The 17,125-nt window shown below is 43.3% G+C and overlaps 1 protein-coding gene across 5 annotated transcripts in view; it reads left to right on the top strand.

Annotated features, from left to right (window-relative positions):
- DAAM2 (dishevelled associated activator of morphogenesis 2) overlaps window positions 1-12,740 on the top strand; it is a 197,814-nt gene extending 185,074 nt beyond the window's left edge. For all 5 annotated transcript variants that reach the window (XM_040058620.2, XM_040058617.2, XM_058419770.1 and 2 more), the window contains 3 exons: window positions 1,730-1,861; window positions 9,652-9,822; window positions 11,196-12,740. In XM_040058620.2, coding sequence (XP_039914554.1) covers window positions 1,730-1,861; window positions 9,652-9,822; window positions 11,196-11,411 — 519 coding nt within the window. In that variant the 3' untranslated portion in view covers window positions 11,412-12,740. The remainder of the gene's footprint in view (window positions 1-1,729; window positions 1,862-9,651; window positions 9,823-11,195) is intronic.
- The last annotated feature ends 4,385 nt before the right edge of the window (window positions 12,741-17,125 follow it).

Below are 17,125 nucleotides of genomic sequence, written 5' to 3'. Positions count from 1 at the left end.
AAAAACACTGCTCTCCAGTAACAGTCCCAAATGCCATAGCTTTCAACAGTGGGTAAGGTGACTGAATTGTTATACTCACCTGCCAGAGAAAGGGGGAACCAGAGATTGGAGCAACTTTCAGCTAAAATAAGCTCAAAAATTAGAATGGAAGAGGGTGGCTGAAAAATATTTGCATAATTCTTAGAAGCATGTGAAGTGACATTTCTTGTATTTGTAAGGTTTGTTTCAAAGTGATTGTAACTGACAAAATTCACTGCAAAGTGATGTACTGAGCAGTGCTCCCAGGACTGTCCCTTGTGATGTGTTAGGAAAACCAATAGAGAAGAGGATATAATACAAAGCAGGGGAAGTAGCACTTCTTTATTGTGGGCTTTCTCTGGCCACCTCCTCATTGCTTTTCCTGCCCCTTTTGTGCTTTGCGGTCTTTCCTTGTGGTGGTTACATTCTCTTTTCAACTCACACCAGACCAAAAGATATATCCTGTCAGATTTTAGATAGTTGACGGCCGAAGTAATTCTTGGCATTCAGCAGCACCGTGTGGAGCAAATCCCAAGATGTTTCTCAGCATAGATGCTTACAAACCTACCCATAGGTGCTTACAAACCTACCCATTTGGCTCTGTGAACTACTATTTTGACGACCAGTAAGAGAGAGCACCCAACATGCATGGAGCTAGAGGGGTTTCTTGTGCAGCCTGCATAAAAATATTTTTTTCCAAAGGGAACAGAGGGTCAGTTGTAATTTGACCTTCTGCTTTGTGCTGTTTTCCCTACGGAGAAAGTCAGGCTTTATCATTCCCACTGATTATTCAGCTGAGAATAAAATGACGCCCTGATTGCAATTTCATTGTCCCCCTGAGAGTATCAACAGCAAACAAGCCAAGCACAGGCATGGGAGACATCCAGTCTCACTATAAATTAGTCAGTTTGAGGAGCTCTGTAGTTCTCTCCGTGTTTCAAGCATGATGATTAAATTAAGGGAAGAGATAGCTATGGGTAATCTTGGCTTAAAACAAAAAAACTTCAGCCAGAAAGAAAGAATCATGCAATCACTTTTCTTTTTGCAGGTAGCAGACAAATAGATCTTTGTTTCCTATGGGTTTATGTATTCTCTCTTTTTTTACCATGACTCTTATTAGCACAATAGCCCCACTTTATAACTCCATCACTATTATGACATCCAAACTAATGCTTAGAAGGGTGCTAACAAGTGTTGCACCTGGCCTCTGTCTACCTGTCCTTCAGTGAGAGAACCAATTTTGATGTCCTTTTTCTGTTCATCTGGTGCTTTTCAGAGAAGTAAAGAGCACATTTTCCCAAGTATACAGCATTTTGATTGACTGTGGGAAGAGACAATGGAGAAAAACCCTCTATTAAAAATCCTAAAGTCACTTGCTACACAGAGCTCTTTATAATTTGTCATTTTGCATAGGAAAAAAAAAAAATGCAGCACTGCACGTAGTTGATGCTTAAATTATAAAGTTGCCTTAGAAACTTAGCATGTTGATGACTATCTTGGGAGTGGTTGTTGTTTGAGGATAAGTGAAACTGTAATCAGAACCTTCCTTCCTCCCACCTTGACCTCCCCTCTCTCAACTAAAAACTTCTGACTTAGTGAGAAAGTGTTTTCTAAGTTAGAGCTCTGGTTGAATGAACAGATTTCCTGCTTCCTTCTTCATCACTGAGGAATCTTTGACACTTGCCTGTCTCTATCTCTTACTTCTCTCCAGGAACTGGATTATCAGAAGAGACGCATGCGAGAATCAGGGGACAGGTTTGTTCCCGTGATGAGCGATTTCATCACTGTGGCCAGTTTCAGCTTCTCAGAGTTAGAAGACCTTCTCAACGAAGCTAGAGACAAGGTAAGATTTCCTTTTGGAGTGATTAGAATTTCACCAGCTCAGTCAAAAGCCTGAATTGAAATGAAAACAGTGGTTTGAGGTGCTGGGACTGCAGTGAAAACTTAATAGGCACTGAAAATGGTTTAGGCTGAAGTTTCTTACTTTTTCTAATGTGGTCTATATCCATTTAGAATATATTTTAAGATTAAAAGAGGGATCAATTCTCTTACATACTTCTTTCTAATCTTCCTTAACGTTATTCTTGTGTGGCATAGAATTGCAATGGCAGTATCCATAACAGGATACCACAACTTGCCACGATGTGGAAGGGAATGCCTTTTATGCTATTGATGAAAAAGGGGTCCTTTGTTAGTGATGGTGACCATATCTTTTTACCTTCTCCTTCTGACTGCATTCCACTCTGCTTGTTCAGCTGGGGACATCTGTGCTTTGTCACTTTCCTTTAAAAATGTACCTGGTACTTTGGTGTCCTGGTTTCAGATGGGATAGAGTTAATTACTTCTTAGTGGCTGGCATAGTGCTACACCAGCTATGCTTGATCTTTTCCAGTTCTCTGTTACTGGAAGTATTTCAGTACAAAGATAGAAATCCCAAACATGTGTGGTTTGTGTGAAGTTTTTGGATTCTTTTTACACACCCAGGACCATGTGCGTGTTATTCTTCAGGTGCTGCTGCAATCATTTTGCCCTTTCACGGTCTGCATCTCCATTACCAGATTGGTACACCTACAGAGGTGCTTGTTCTGTGCTGATGGCTGGAGTCTGGCTTTAATCTCTCTGTCTCTCAGCTGAATGAGGGAGAATTATTATGAAAATATGATAAGCATATGAAAATGTTTAGAGAAGTGCAAGTTTTAAAGTAAATGGTATGTACTGGCAAATCTGCCCTTGCTGGTTGGCATGTTAAAAGTGCTTGGCTATATGAAGTAAAGGTGTTACTTCTTTTAGATTTAATTGTTTCCACTGTAGTGTCAGTCCTTTTGGTGTTAAAGGACCTATTGCATTACTAATGAAAGCTGTGCTGTTGGATCAGTAGGCCTTAGATTCTGAAAATATAGGCTGAGGATCTTGACAGTAGGATTCCTCATTTGTCCAGTTCCTCTGTGGTAGTGTTATTTTGTGATTCAAAAACATTTCCTTAGTGTGGAGATAAACTTGGTAATAGTGACTTGCAGTTGCAAATGCCGGCGAGGGCTGCCCTGGCAAAATACCTGGGGGGGCAGGAGCTATTGCAACACTTAGAGGGCAAAGCTGGGCAATCTAATCAGACTTCTTCCAGTATAATAATGTTCATACCATACTAGCTTTCTAAGCACAAACAAATACTTTACATTCTATCACCCCACTAAGTTTACTGAGAGAAACTTGATTTTCAATGGTTTGGGGACTTCCGTATTATGACTGGGTAAATTTTTCGACTTCATTATAGTTAGGCACATGTTTCTGGAAGGATATTCACTCTGTCCATAGCTTAGACTGCATAGTTTTGGTTTGGTGTTAAAGATGGTGGTGCTCCTTTCTTTTTGGCACATCAGGACAAAAACTCAATGCAGATTCTTTATAAGTTCAGTTGGGGGTTAAAAACCAGCAAGTGGTACATGTTCAGCACAGCAATGCAACTTTCCTTGATCAGACACTTGCAGGAAAAATGCCATTCTTTTGCTTTAAAAATAACCAGAGAAACTCCCTGCAGACAGACCACTATGTCTGGAAGTTGTTGCACGCTTTTTTAGACATAGCCAACATAAAGCACTCAACATAAAGAGATGTTTTATTTTAATGACTATAACATGCTTAGGAAACGTTACTCTACCTTCTCCTCACACACCCTTGCTATGTTTGAACACACACCATTCCAACTTTTGCTCAACCTATGGCTTTGGTTCTTCCACTGGCAAGGAGCTGCTTTTGGACTCCAGTAAGGGAACTGTCTGTCCTTACCAGTGTTGAGCTATTTCTCATGTTTGCTTCATATTATTTTGGCCCTCTCTTCTTCCTATTTTTCCTCTTTTCTTTCTTAAAAAAGGAAAAAAAAAAAAAAAAAGGAAAAAGCTGGAAATTTTCAACAAACCAGATGTGCTTTGCAAAGCTTATAACATCTTCCAACCTCAATGGGCTCTCTGTGCTTGTTGAATCACAAGCTTTTTTCTTACCATGGAAACATAATGGAACCAGCCAATTAAAGGAAGAGAAGGACCAAGACATCTGATTATCCTGTTCTTTTTTTGATTTCTCAAAGCAAAGCAAATTGAGCGAAAAAGGTAGTGGGGCAGGGAGGACTTTGAAAAATATCCAAATGAGCCTAGGAAGAGCTGGTCTGACTCACAGATTTATTAATAATAATGAAGCCCTAGTTTTAACAGCTGGAGTTGAGTATCCTAAATATAGATGTGGCTAATTGATTATCATGAGTTAATCAGAGCCATGTTTCCTCAGCTGGGACTTAAAACAATATAAATTATCTTTTCAAACTGGGGAAGTTTTTATATTTTTCTAAACTTTTTCAATATTAGCAAAAGTAATTTCTTTAGCTATGGAAACAATCCATTACCAAGGTGGTGCTGACCTTCTCAGCAGACAATATTTTTCACAATCCCATGCAGTATCTTTTTGGCCTTTTGGCTTAAAATGGAACCATACAAAGTCAGTGGCCATGGGAAGGAAGTGATATTTTAAATTTAAAGGGCCAGGTTGTCAGATGCAGGCACCCATGTTTGCAGAGGAAGCCTTGTAACTGTACTTATCTTCATGCAGTAAACAGATGGCTTGGTTAAGAACTGATTGAAAACTTAGACCAACTCTCCAAACAGGCTTTCTAGCACAGCTGGTTCTTGTTCTTTTTGTGTTTTTCTCACTTTCAATACCACTTTATAAGGGAGTATATAGATTAGATCAAGGGATAATGTTTTCTGCCATTTCCCATAAACTGGAAGGTTGGGGCAAGAGAAAGTGAGACTCTGTCCTGGAATCCGTCACCAGTTTTTATGTGTTTGAATGGATGAAAATGGATTTTTTTTTTTTTTTTTTTTTTAACGTAAGAGGAGGTTGAATTTTATTAATGATTTTTTTTCTCTGTTTCCTGTGGGGAGGTAATGAAAATGCCCAAGAAGAGGAAGAGTAATATCCTATGATATTAATTTTTTCTCCTTGAAAAAGGTGACATTTGTCCTATATGAAGCTTTGCTATGTACTTAAATATTGACAGGTATGAACTTAGATCACTAGACTTCCTTAGAACTGTTGTGCTTTGTGCTTGGTTTATAAAATCCTGTTTTTAAGACACTTCGGATTTTGTTAGGAGTACAAAGTCTGCTTGGTCAGATATTACCATTCCATTAACGGGAGAATGCTGTGAATAACAAAGAAAAGCTATAGTCTAAGTGCCAATTACAGGCTGTGCACTTCATTTGTACATTTTGCGGAGTAGTGTTTTCTGTCAGCAACTGGGGGGAAATTAGTAAGGAATGTATCAGGACAGAGATTGAGAAGGTCAAGATGAGGTAGCCTACAAAAGACAGCGCCAGCCATTTGGTAAATAAATCACATAGATGTTGTACAGTAACTTAGAATTTCAGATGCTGCAGTGCAGGTTAGCATCTTACGTATGAGAAATGTTTAAAGCACCTGTAACTTGATGTAACTGTTAAACTCCTGGGAGAATCCTTTAAGAGCATTTAGGCTCAAGAAGAGCTGGGCCCAGCCCTGCCTGTAATTGGCAGGCCTCTTTACATTAATTGATCTGAATTTGTCCCATAAAGAGAAAGACATTTATTTGACCTGCCTCAGTACTGAATTGGTGCCTTCATAAGAGCACATTCAAGAGTACTGGTCTGGGGAGTACAGTTCATGTTCCATGGCTACACGGTATAATTCAGTTGTGTATTGGCTCCTCCTGCAACAGCAGACAGCACAGACAGCAGGAAATTTTTATCATGGCTGTTTTTTCTCCTCCTCATAGAGCCCCATTCCTGCCGTTTCCAGAGGTCTTCTGCCACTGTTTAACATTTCGTTGGCAAGCACAGCAGAGTTTGTGTGCGCTGCTGTCCCGCTTTCCCTCTCCTTGCTAAAATGGCTTTTTAAAATAAACAACTGTCTAAACGATTTGCTTTGGCAAGAGGATAAATTCAGTGGAAAGTTTGGCGGAGGAAGCAGAACTGGCACTGAGCTTGTGGACCTGCTATATCATGGAGCTTGGGGGCCCTTATGGTGCAGAAATGAATTTTTTAATGAAAAAATATATACCATTCTGTGTTAGAGTGGAAAACCTGCTGAAACACAGTTTTCCATTTTGCTTTTGCCCATGTCATCTGTCCCCAAATGACTTCAGGAATAAGCAGGTTTCAGCACTTGTTCCTCAATATTAGAGTACATCACAAAATTCTGGGAAGCATTTTTCACGCATGAGGACTCAGCTACAGATTTCACAACTGCGCACAAGAGCTGATGTTGTTTGGCAGGGAATCTGACCATGAAACAGTCAAGCCATCTGTACACAGTGACACAAATCCTGTGGCAGAGAACAGAAGAGAGGGCTGGGATCCAGAGCACCTTGGTCTGTGCCACTCTGCCTCCTAATGCTTTCAGTGAGGCAGGCTGTGTTACTTTAGCCACTGTGAGCAGGTAGAAGCCTCCACAGCATTGTGGAGGCTGTCTGCAGCAGCTCACTGCCCCTCATTCCAGCACTGATGCTTTGGAGAAGCACATATGGTCACAGAACCAGAATTACAGAGAAGTAGAAGAAGTAATAAAGCCAGAGGGGTCTGTTGAAGTTTAATCAGTGAAAAGGCAGCAATTCTCTTTGCAATAGTACATTACATTAGTGCAGTGCCCTACAGATGTGAAAAACTGGGGTTTTGCCATTTGCTATATCAGATTAGTGGGGCGACACTATCTGTTCTTTAACAAATGGAGAACACAAGGCTCAGAAAGGAAGCATGAGTTCCCAAGCCACATCATGGGCAGAGCTGGCAGCAGAAGCTGGATCTCCTGACTTGCCTTCAGTGAGCCTTTTTGCTCAGTCAGCTTTTTTTCCAGAGAGGGTAGAGAAAGAAGGAGAATGTTTATTTCAGTGAACTCTGGATTTTTCCTTTTGTAGTTATTTTAGGTCATCCAGCACACAGATTTTTTTGCTTTTCATCTTTCACTGCTTTACAGTAAGTGATTGTGACCTCCTAAGCCCTGTGTAACAGGGCACCAAAGACAGGCTGTTTTCAGCCTCCCTTGCTGCTGCTTAGAGACCACAACACCTTAGACTCATGAGTGTTTCTGGAAGGCTCCCAGGCTGCTGAGTCTTTCCAGCACAGCAACACTGTTCCTCCTTGGCGTGGCAGTGGGGAGGCAGTTGCAAAAGCCCCTCTTGCCAGTGTTACACGAACTAGCTGGTGCAAGTAGCTGGATGACAGGCCTCCAGCCGAACATTTGCAGACAACACCACCCTCTAAAGGAGATTTCCATGTATGTAGGATCCAAGAGCCCCAGGCAAGGAACCCCTGCCTTTTCAACCTCCAGCTTCCTTGAGTGACTAGGAAACCCCTGTGGACATTCATGGACTCAACCAGCTCATTTCCGTGTGCTCTCCTCACCCACCTTTGCTGAGCGCAGGAGGAACACGGGAGGGAGGCAGTGCACTACAAGGTGCAACAGCCGTCTCCTGTGGGCTGCACCTGACTTCAGGCTTTGCAGCAGTTGGACAAGCCTTCCTTCTAGCTGGCAGCTCTAGTCACTGCTCTTAATTTATGCTTTACTTTCAATTTTCACAGAAGTTAATGACAAGTTAAGTGGGAAGAGATTCCAGATAGCACATCCACTGTGAGCAATGAGCTTCGGGTGCTTTGTGTGTTCAAGCAGTGGTGGCAATGACTGTGCTGAAGTCTTTCTCTGGCACTTCCCTGCCTCCCTGGCTGATTGTCACACTCCTGGAGCAAGCAAGACAAGGAAATAGAGCATATGGAGATGCATTATCTCCCTCTGTGGTATTTACAGCCAGTATTCTCTCTGCCAAAGAGAGAATTACTTGTGGCTTACTGTAGACTGCTGCACATCCCTAATATTCATATTATATTATGTGTATATTATATAGAGATAAAATTACAGAGAGGGGTGGGGAGAGGGTGTAGGTGTGCGTACTTGTGTGTATGTGTATGTCTTCAGAGGCTTCAGAGGAAAGGAGTTAAACAGAGAAGTAATGTGTTGCTGTTTCTATGTAGTGTTTCCTTCAACTCCTGCCATGTTTGGTAGCTCAAAGCAAATTGCATTTCTTCCAACACTTTTTTCCAAGATTATTTGGGTTTCTTTGTTTGTTTCTGGCTGAGAACACAGCCTTTTTAAAGAAAGAAAAAAGAATCTATTGCTTCAAACTGCTTTGTGGGCCTGGCAGGGAGAGCAGAGAAAGGGAGATGCTGAATCTCTCAGGCTGTGCCAGAAAGAAGTTGCTTTCCTTGGAGATTTCTTCCTCCTGCAGTTGACTGGGAGACATTGTTTATGCTTTACCTGGTACAGGGCCAGAAGGGTTTATAAGACCTGCTTCCAAACTCATTTTGTGCTGGGATCAGAGCCTGAACTGTTCTTACATTTTTTTCCATTCTGCAAGAGCACCCGCATGAGGAAAGGGAAACTGGGCTGTGTTAGTGTGAGCTGAATACATGCATGAGAGAGCTTGAAGACAGTACATAGCCTGGCCCAGTAAATGTTGAGGTTTGTAAGGATGCTCTGCTGCTCTGTGGTTGTGTGCTAAAGTGCAAGCAGGGAATGCTAGGGAAGCTGTGCGTCAGGGCACAAGTCCTGTCAGGAGTGTGTCCCTGGGCTGCCTGCTGCAGCACAGGGGTGTGTGAGGGAGGGCGGCTGGGCAGTGGGTGTGTGTCCTTGCACAGCACTTGCTGTACGTGTGTACGTGCTGTTGACAGGCTATATGTGCTTCCATTTGAGTGCATTGTGGTGAGCAATGACACCGACACGTGCTTGGGAGTGTGAGAGTGCAAAGGAGAGACTATAACTACAGTAGAACTGATGTCCAAGAGCCAGGGGTTGCTGTGAATTTACCATATCCCCATCAGGACTGTCCTGTGACTGAAGTCCTGCCAGTTGGCTGCCTCCATATGTGTCCTGCAGCCTCAACATTTGCCTTTTAAAATAAAAACCACTTGTGATGTATTCACTCTCTTTTAAGTCTGCCTGGGAGCCCTGGCTTCTTTTCTTGCCCCTCTCTCATGCCTTGTCTGTCTACAGTCTCCTCTCTCCTGGGCAACACCCTGACTCAGAGGACTCCAGAGAGATGGATGACATGGCAAAACATTTCTGAGAGGACAGACTGTAGCTTTATTGCAAAAAACTTTTGCCTCCAGGCATTTTAAAAGTGGATTTGAAGGGAAGATGGAAGGGGAAAGTATGGACTAAAACTACTTGTTTCCCCAGTTAGCTCACTGTCTTCTGTGCCCTGGCTGTCCTGCAACTGCAGTTGAGATGTGGCCACAGTGTCATCATCTGAAATTACTCTATTGCCCTCAGGACCTAAACATCATTTTTTGTATCAGTGGACAATTAGTACTCTCCAGCAGTATTGCTGCACGTTGCCCAAAGGATATCCAGGAGAGTAGACTCTTCCAGACTCTTCAGGGATAGAGGCACCTGCCTTAAGGAGAAGCACTTCTGTTGCTGGGGGTAGTTTTTACTCTTGTCACATGAATGTTCAGAGGGTATTGAATTACATGGTGTGGTTACTCATAAGCTATGCTTGCTGCCTTCACCAAACTGCCTACCTAATTATGGCTCTTGTGTTTTCTGCCCCCTTGACAGTATGCCAAGGCACTGAAGCATTTTGGAGAGACTGAGGGCAAGATGCAGCCAGATGAATTTTTTGGCATCTTCGACACTTTCTTACAGTCATTTGCAGAGGCCAAGCAAGATCTGGAGAATATGAGGAAGAAAAAGGAAGAGGAGGAGCGCAGGGCACGCATGGAGGCCATGGTGAGGATCTGGGCATGGGAAGATGTTTCTTTTCCTCACCTTTTTATGTCTTTAGAGGAATTCCAATGCTCACATCCTGTCACTGTTTTGTTCTTCTCCCTGACGCCTCTCTGGCATCATCTGTTCTCACATGATGACATTTTCCCTGCTGTCTTGTCAGCTCTCAAGGATGTACTGTTTGACTCCCAAATTACCCTGCTTTCATTTCAGATACCAAATCTAGCCCAGGCGTTTTTGCCCTGGCACTTTGCAGGATGGGGTTGCCACCACCCCATGCCAGACTATCTTGCTTTTGGGCTGCAAGCAAAGAAGCCAGATTTCCCTCAGTCCTGCCAAGCTGGTCAGCTTCCAGTCAGACTCCATCATCATCTGCTGTGTGCCTGTCATCTGACAGTGCTCAGTGACACGGCAAATGCCCTGGCACCTGCTGCAGCCCGCACCGGCAGTATTTCTCTCTGGCCTGCCTTAACGCCTTGATTACTGGGGCCATGTCTGGCCTTGACATGGCAGGAGAGTTTTCTGTGGGTTTTGCTGCTGGGAGACAGACATGTCCCCCCAGGGTTTCGTGTGACCCAGCCTCCCCCTCTAACCTCAGCCTCTGTGCTGCCTGAGAACTCGCAGTCCCTTGCCTCCTTCCCCCCTGCTGGTGCCTTAGCCCCGGCTGCTGCCATGGCCCCAGGCCGCGCTGCGGGGAGTTGCTGATTTAAATGTTTGCTGAGCCAAAAGTAGTGGGTTTTGCCTTTCAGGAGAGGAGAGAGGTAAAACACCAGCATGCCAGCAGCCTTACTGTTAGACACAAAGATAAAATGCCAGGACCTAGGCTCAAGTTTCCTCTCAGCCAGCCTGGAAAGTTCAGGGCCCACTGTTAAAGCACTGTAGGATGGTTTCATAGGCCTAATACACCATGAGGGAGGCCTCATGGAAAGAGTCTTCCTGCAGTGTGGGGCTAGCATTTGCAGAGCGAGCGATCTGCTTCCTGACAGCCATCACCATCCCTTGCCAGTTCTACTGATTCAGGAGCTGAGCAGTGGGAAGAGAGAGCTGAGCTGGCACTATCCTGCTGTAAAATTTGTGCAAAACAGCAGCAGCACGGGCAGATCCCGTGTATCCTCTTGCTGCAGGCCAGTTGTGAGGCAGACGTGTGCTGCTACTTATTCCTCATTTATTCTGCTTTCTTCTTGCCTGTGTAGAAGAGAAGCCCAGCATGGCCTCTTGTTGCTCTTGGCACAGGTAATGGCCTTGTGAATAAGCTCCTACTCTTTTTTTTTTTTCCCCTAATCTGTGCCAATGCATTTTAGCTGCTTCTTGGCAGCGTACTTAGTGATCTGGCATCTTGGTTAGCTAATCCTAAGACTCTGTGTCCTTTTCCACAGCTAAAAGAACAGAGAGAAAAAGAGAGGCGACAAAAGAAAGCAAAAGCTGGAAGCATCTCTGAAGAGAGTGGGGAATTTGATGACCTGGTGTCAGCATTAAGGTCGGGTGAAGTCTTTGACAAAGACTTATCCAAGCTCAAGCGTAACCGCAAGCGTTCGGGGAACCAAGGCTTAGAGACAAGCCGTGAGCGGGTGGTGACAAAGCTAAATTATTAACTACAAGAGGAAGAAAAATAACAACCAAAAGAAGGTGATGAAAAAGTGCAAAACAAGGAAGATGAATGTGTGTGATGGCGCCTGGCTGACAGCTGCCACAGAGGCTTTCTTTGGTCTGTAGCTAGAGACGTTACCTTTCCATGATCAGCTTTCCTCTCATCTCTCTTCTGTGCTCCTAATTTGAACCATTATAAAAGTGCCTCTGTGGATCCAGCAGGGCCTCTTACTGGGCCATGCAGAGCTGACAGATTTGCTTCTGGGAGTTTGTTGTGTCATCAAAGGCCTCATGGTGATGACAGAAAGTACTTGGGCCTTGCAGATGGCCTCACAGCTGGAACAAGATAATTTTCTGTGTGCCAAAGTAAAAACTAGTCATGATCTCCAATTTGCTGATAACAAGGAAGATTAATTTCAGAACAACTCTGTAAACAACAACTTCAAGATATAGACTGGCCTTCAGGGGTTTGCTGGGATGTGGTTCTCAAGTTTCCAATTCCCTTCTAGAATTGGATTTTATAAGCCATTGATTAGCACCTGAAAAATGCATTTTAAGCTCATGTCCTCTATAGTATTTTTGTGTGGCCTGCACTGTCCAAAGCAAGTGAAGCTTAGGAAGAAGTCTTCAGTTTCTGTAACAAAATGAAATGCAAGAATCAGGATCAACATGTAATAACTTGCAAAAGTCTTTTAGATTCTGCTTTGCTAGAAGGAGTTTTCTGGAATTTCTTGGTGTTTGAGTCTCAAAGATATGAAATGCATCTTCTTGGAAAGAAGCTCTGGCTTTCCTTTAGAAAACTAAATCACTGCCAGGTTGGGATTATAAGATGACTGTAGAGCCTCTTGTCATTGCTGGAGGCTGGCAGAGAATCAGTGGAAAATTTCTTATCTGTTTGTGCAAGATTGGAAATTGGGAGCTCCCTAGTATCATTTGCAGGTCTCTGGTAGCAAACAGCGAACAGGTTCACTGCCTGCCAGAAGTGAGATTTCTTGATGCTAGCTGTGATTGCTGTTGGCATGAACTGGTCTTTCTGTCTAACAGCCTGACCTCCGCTGCACACACCCCACTCCTGCCGAGAGGAACCATGTCACTCAGTAAGATATGAATGGTGTCAAAGGAGAGCCTTGGAGCATGCTGACTTTTTCATCTTGAAGAAATCACTTGAGATGAACCAAGGGAGAGCCCCATAATTAAAACTGAGAGTTTTTCGAGGACGACACAGAATTGTGTAAGCCAAGCAGGCTTTGGAGTTGGGTTAAATCAGAAGAAAATAAATTTGTAGTTAAGTTACATGAATTAAATATAAAGCAGAAAAGCAAAGAACCCAAGAAGAGGCTTGAATTCTGTGTGTCTTCATGGTTCTAGGAAAGGGATTGGATTGTGTGGGCTGTCATGGCCTTTTTTTTTTTCTTTTTTTTACACACCTTTTTTTTCCAACTTACCTTCTTTTTTTTTTATTATCTTCCCTGGAGAAGGGAAAGAGGAAAAGAAAAGAATGGTGATGGATTCTTCCTCCTAGACAGGAAGAAAAGAGAGACCATTTGAGAAGAGGGACCCACCATCTACAAATTGCTGCATTGGTCAACAGCACAAAATGTCGAGGAATCCCAGGGAAGTTTAATCATTTGGTTTAATTTTTCTCTGAATGTCACTTAACCTCAGGCTCTGCACTGAGTCTGCAGAACAGAACTTCCTCTGCAATGCACGCTGCCTGATCAGTATTACACACTACAATATTGGAGAAGCAAACTGTGGTGGTTTTCTGAACACTCTGAGAGTTAAATAATTATGTAAACTATGGAGAGAAACAAAAAAGTCAAGAATTGTTAAACTCTGATGTTTCATTGTTTACTGAATTTTGAGTCTCCCGCCTCAGAATTTCCCTATTTTGGACATTCCAGACTGCCGCGCCTCTGTATAATACTCATCGTAAAGAGCTGGTATCTTACAAGAGCTGGGTGCATTCTCCTCCCTTACTATCCCACTCCCCTTCTGGGATTAGCTATTAACAGCAATGCCTATTGCAGTGGACACAAGCACCTTGTAGAAGAAAGACTATTTCATAAAGGTTTTTGAAAGTTTTAGAAAAAAATCTCACTTTTTAAAGCATTTTTATTTTAAATTACAAATGGATTTTTAGAAATGTCTCTTGTAAATTATATTAACAAGCTCCTTGCTGCTCCCTGAAGTAGACTTGCTATATATCCCAGCCCTTTTGTTTGTCTTGTTTTAAAGCATGCCATGTAACCTATGCCATGTAAGCCATATGAGAGGTGGTAATATGTGCCAAATTGGTATACAGTTGAGTTTAGTTTTGAATAATCCCTGAATTCCAAAGATTATGCTTTTAGGGATTAGAACATTGTAGGGTTTTTTTCCCTCCCTCTTTGTTGTCCCTGGGTTTAGGACTCACCCAGAACTTCCCGTGTAGTGCCAAGGTCAGTCCTGGTGCAAGATGATGTGCAAGTACAGCTGCTTGCTTGCTCCCCAGGTACTTGTTTGATGTGGCAGACTGTCAGCGTGGCAGCTGCCAGAGAAGAAACACCTCAGGGCAAACCCTTTGAATATAAATACATTTCACCTGCCCCAGTATTTGTCAAACCAGGTTTGTGCTGTGCTCTGAAACTGAAGTCACTTTGCCAGGCCGCAAATGTAGCAAAAGCAGAGACAGTGATAAACCCTCTGTCCCTCTGTGTACACAGTTCAGCCCTGATACAAAGAGGTCCTGTATGATGGTACGTGACAACACTCCAGCCATACTGAGAGTCAAAGAAAGCTGCTACAGTTTTGCCTCTTTGACTCATATATTAATAGTGAGAGATTGTGCAACTCCTGTAAATCAGCTGTGGGATCTTTAGGGGGATGGACAAAAAGTTCAGAGTCGTGCCCTGATTCAGTACAGCTCAACTTTCTCATCACTCCAGTGCCTCAGGCTTCCCCTGGTTTGAATCAGCGATGGTGGCCAAAAGCTTTGTTCAGCGTGCTGGACAGTCTCCCAGGCTCTTGACTCCATGGTAAAAGTTCATAAAGAAGGTTTTGGAAAAGCTCAGTTTCACACTGAGACAGGCATTGTTTTCATACAAGTGTTTACAAGCAGACAGTCCACATTAACTTATCTGCTGTATGAGTTGAAGTTACCCACACAGAAGATAGGTGTAGAGCCTGGCATCAGATTCCTGGTGAAGCCAAATTTCTCATCTCTTGGGTACTGTGAGTGCATACTCTCTTCTTCAGCATTTGTGGTTGAGTTGCTGGGTGCTGAAGGAGAGAGAAAAATCTTATTCCTGAGTAGGTTTAGGAAGTAGTCTGAAGTCTAACCTCGCTGGAGAAGCTGGAGAAGAACTAAGGTCTGCTGTTATCCTTGCACCTGTGCCTAGAACCAGCATTGTAAGAGAAGTCATTCTGTCGCTGGAAATAAGTGGAGAAGAAGGAGATGTGAGAAAGAAAAGCATAATTGAGGGCTTGTTCAGCTTCCTGCAGAAATACAGTAATTGTTGACTTCATGATGAAGTTCCTCACACCTAGGAGAGGTACTTTCTAACTCTCCAGAATTCATCCCTAGAGGTCTAGTGCTCACTCACCTCTGTGTCTCTGCGCTGTTGCTGCATAGGTTGCATTAGAATGGTCACAGAAAAGACTGAAGAAGACTTCCTCCCTCTTCCACTTGCATTGAACCGAGTCACTCTTCTCAGTCTATGGTGTCTCTAGAAAGGCTACAAGGTAAAGTGACTTCAAGGAGCAAGACCCTTCCATGCTCTGTAGCACAGCCATTGTCCAGGCACCAGTTCCCTATGAGAGCAGAAGTAGAACTAGTGTTCAGGGCTGAGAGACTTCCTCACTAGGGAAACAATCTGGATGGCCTTCATAAGCATTTCTGTAATGTGTTCACAGTGTCTGAGGAAGGGAAAGGAATTGCAAAAGATCCTGGTGGGAGACCGTGGGGCCGGTGTTTCCATAATGATCAGCCCCACTGGCTAAATCTTTCCTTTTCTTTAGGAAAGATCACACTTCGAGCTGGGTTGCATGGGTGAAGCTTGTGTCAGGAGTTTCTGTGAGGGGAAAGGAGATCCGTTGTACAGTAGATGATGTACATGATATATGCAGTTTTGTTTCTAGGTTGGTTGTTTTGGGTTTTGTTTGTCTGTTTGTTTGGGGGTTAAATGATTTAAAAAAAAAAAAAGGTTTTAGGAATCTCTAAGGGGAACCTGTAAATCTGACACCTCTATTTATTTTGCCTTATTTTAGTTTGCTATGTTTGTATGTATACGCTGCATTACAGCAAAGACTATTGAGACCGTGCCAGGGCATTACACCGGCTGGAGAGCTGGCTTGGCTCCTGTGCCAGTTGAGCCAGGCCAGGGGATGCAGGTGAGCAGTCTTGGTGTCGGAAGGGAGGGAAGAAAAAAAAACCTTTTGGCTTTTGTCATAATTACTCTGCCCCTGGTGATCCTGGTTCTGGGAAAGCACTAATTTTAAAGTTTGTGGTGAACTGATGGAGGCTGGCTATTTTAGAACACTTTCTACAAAAGATATTTTTTTATCACGATGAGAAGATTGAGAAGAGTTAAGGTGCAAAGTTGCTCACTCAAACGTCACCCTTCCACACAAATTTGGTCCATAATTCCGGAGAAGCTTGGCTAGATGGCCAAAAGTGGTTCATGCCCTCTAATTTCTCACCAGATTTAACACACTAGTGAGACAAACTGGGACAGTTTTCCTTCCTCAGAGCTAATATTCCTCCCTATCTTCATGGCCAAAGAAAAATTCATCAATATTACATCTTTTCTCCCCACACTTACCTCCCGAGGTAAGTAAAATCTTTCTACCGGTAGGTTTATTAGCCATGGAATCTCTGGCAATCACAAGGTGTTGGGCCATGGCTCCTTGGCTGCTGTACTTGACACAGGAGATTTCTGATTGCCTGCCATCCAAAGGGGTAGTCTTCATTGGCTCCCCTAGTTTCTCTTATAAAGGTAGAAGGGGCCAACCTGGATAATACAATTTGACCAACCGAAAATAGAGAATTTATATATTTATTTACATAATGTATAAAAAAAAATCCTACTCATCTAAGTAGTAGTTCTGATGACCAGATTTGCTCAGTCACTGCTTGCTGAGAAGGATGCCATGAGTCTAGGGTGGTGTTTTGGCCCCTCATTTCATGAAAGAGTCTGGATGGGTCCAAACTGGAGTCTTCCATTATGGGTGGTAGTATAGAATTGATCCACAGTAACCAGTTCATGTTGCTCTGGTTTTACATCAGCATAATTAAAAGTAGGATCTGGATTAAAACTTTCATTTAGACAGTTCTGTCTATTAAAAGACGTTCTGCCACAGCTCATATAGGGCTTGGTCCTTTCAGCCTCCCCCACTAGGAGCTCTGAGCCAACTGATATAGAAAAGCCTCACTGATAAGCCTTTTGCCCCTTTCCTGCTCGCCTTCAAACAGGCTCTTTAAAGCTTTGCAGTTCTTAGGATTGTGCGGGAATGTTCAGTACCTGAGCCACTCTGTGCTCAACGCCTCCCTTCCAAGTCATCCCCACCTGCAGCCATTCTGCTCCCCTGCAAGCCTGCTCATCTTGAAACTCGCAGGTCACTTTAGAAGGTGGCCCTGCCTGCCAAGCTAGAAACTACAGTGCTGCTTACTGAAGTGGGAGGTTGTGTGCTGCTGTAATGCCTTGGCCTATCCTCATTTCTTAGTCAGTTTAAGACTATA

The sequence above is a fragment of the Hirundo rustica genome, chromosome 3 (assembly GCF_015227805.2).
Source record: "Hirundo rustica isolate bHirRus1 chromosome 3, bHirRus1.pri.v3, whole genome shotgun sequence".
Classification (NCBI taxonomy): Eukaryota; Metazoa; Chordata; class Aves; order Passeriformes; family Hirundinidae; genus Hirundo; species Hirundo rustica.
Note: the sequence above shows the minus strand (reverse complement) of the source record. Positions and strands in the feature narration are given on the sequence as shown.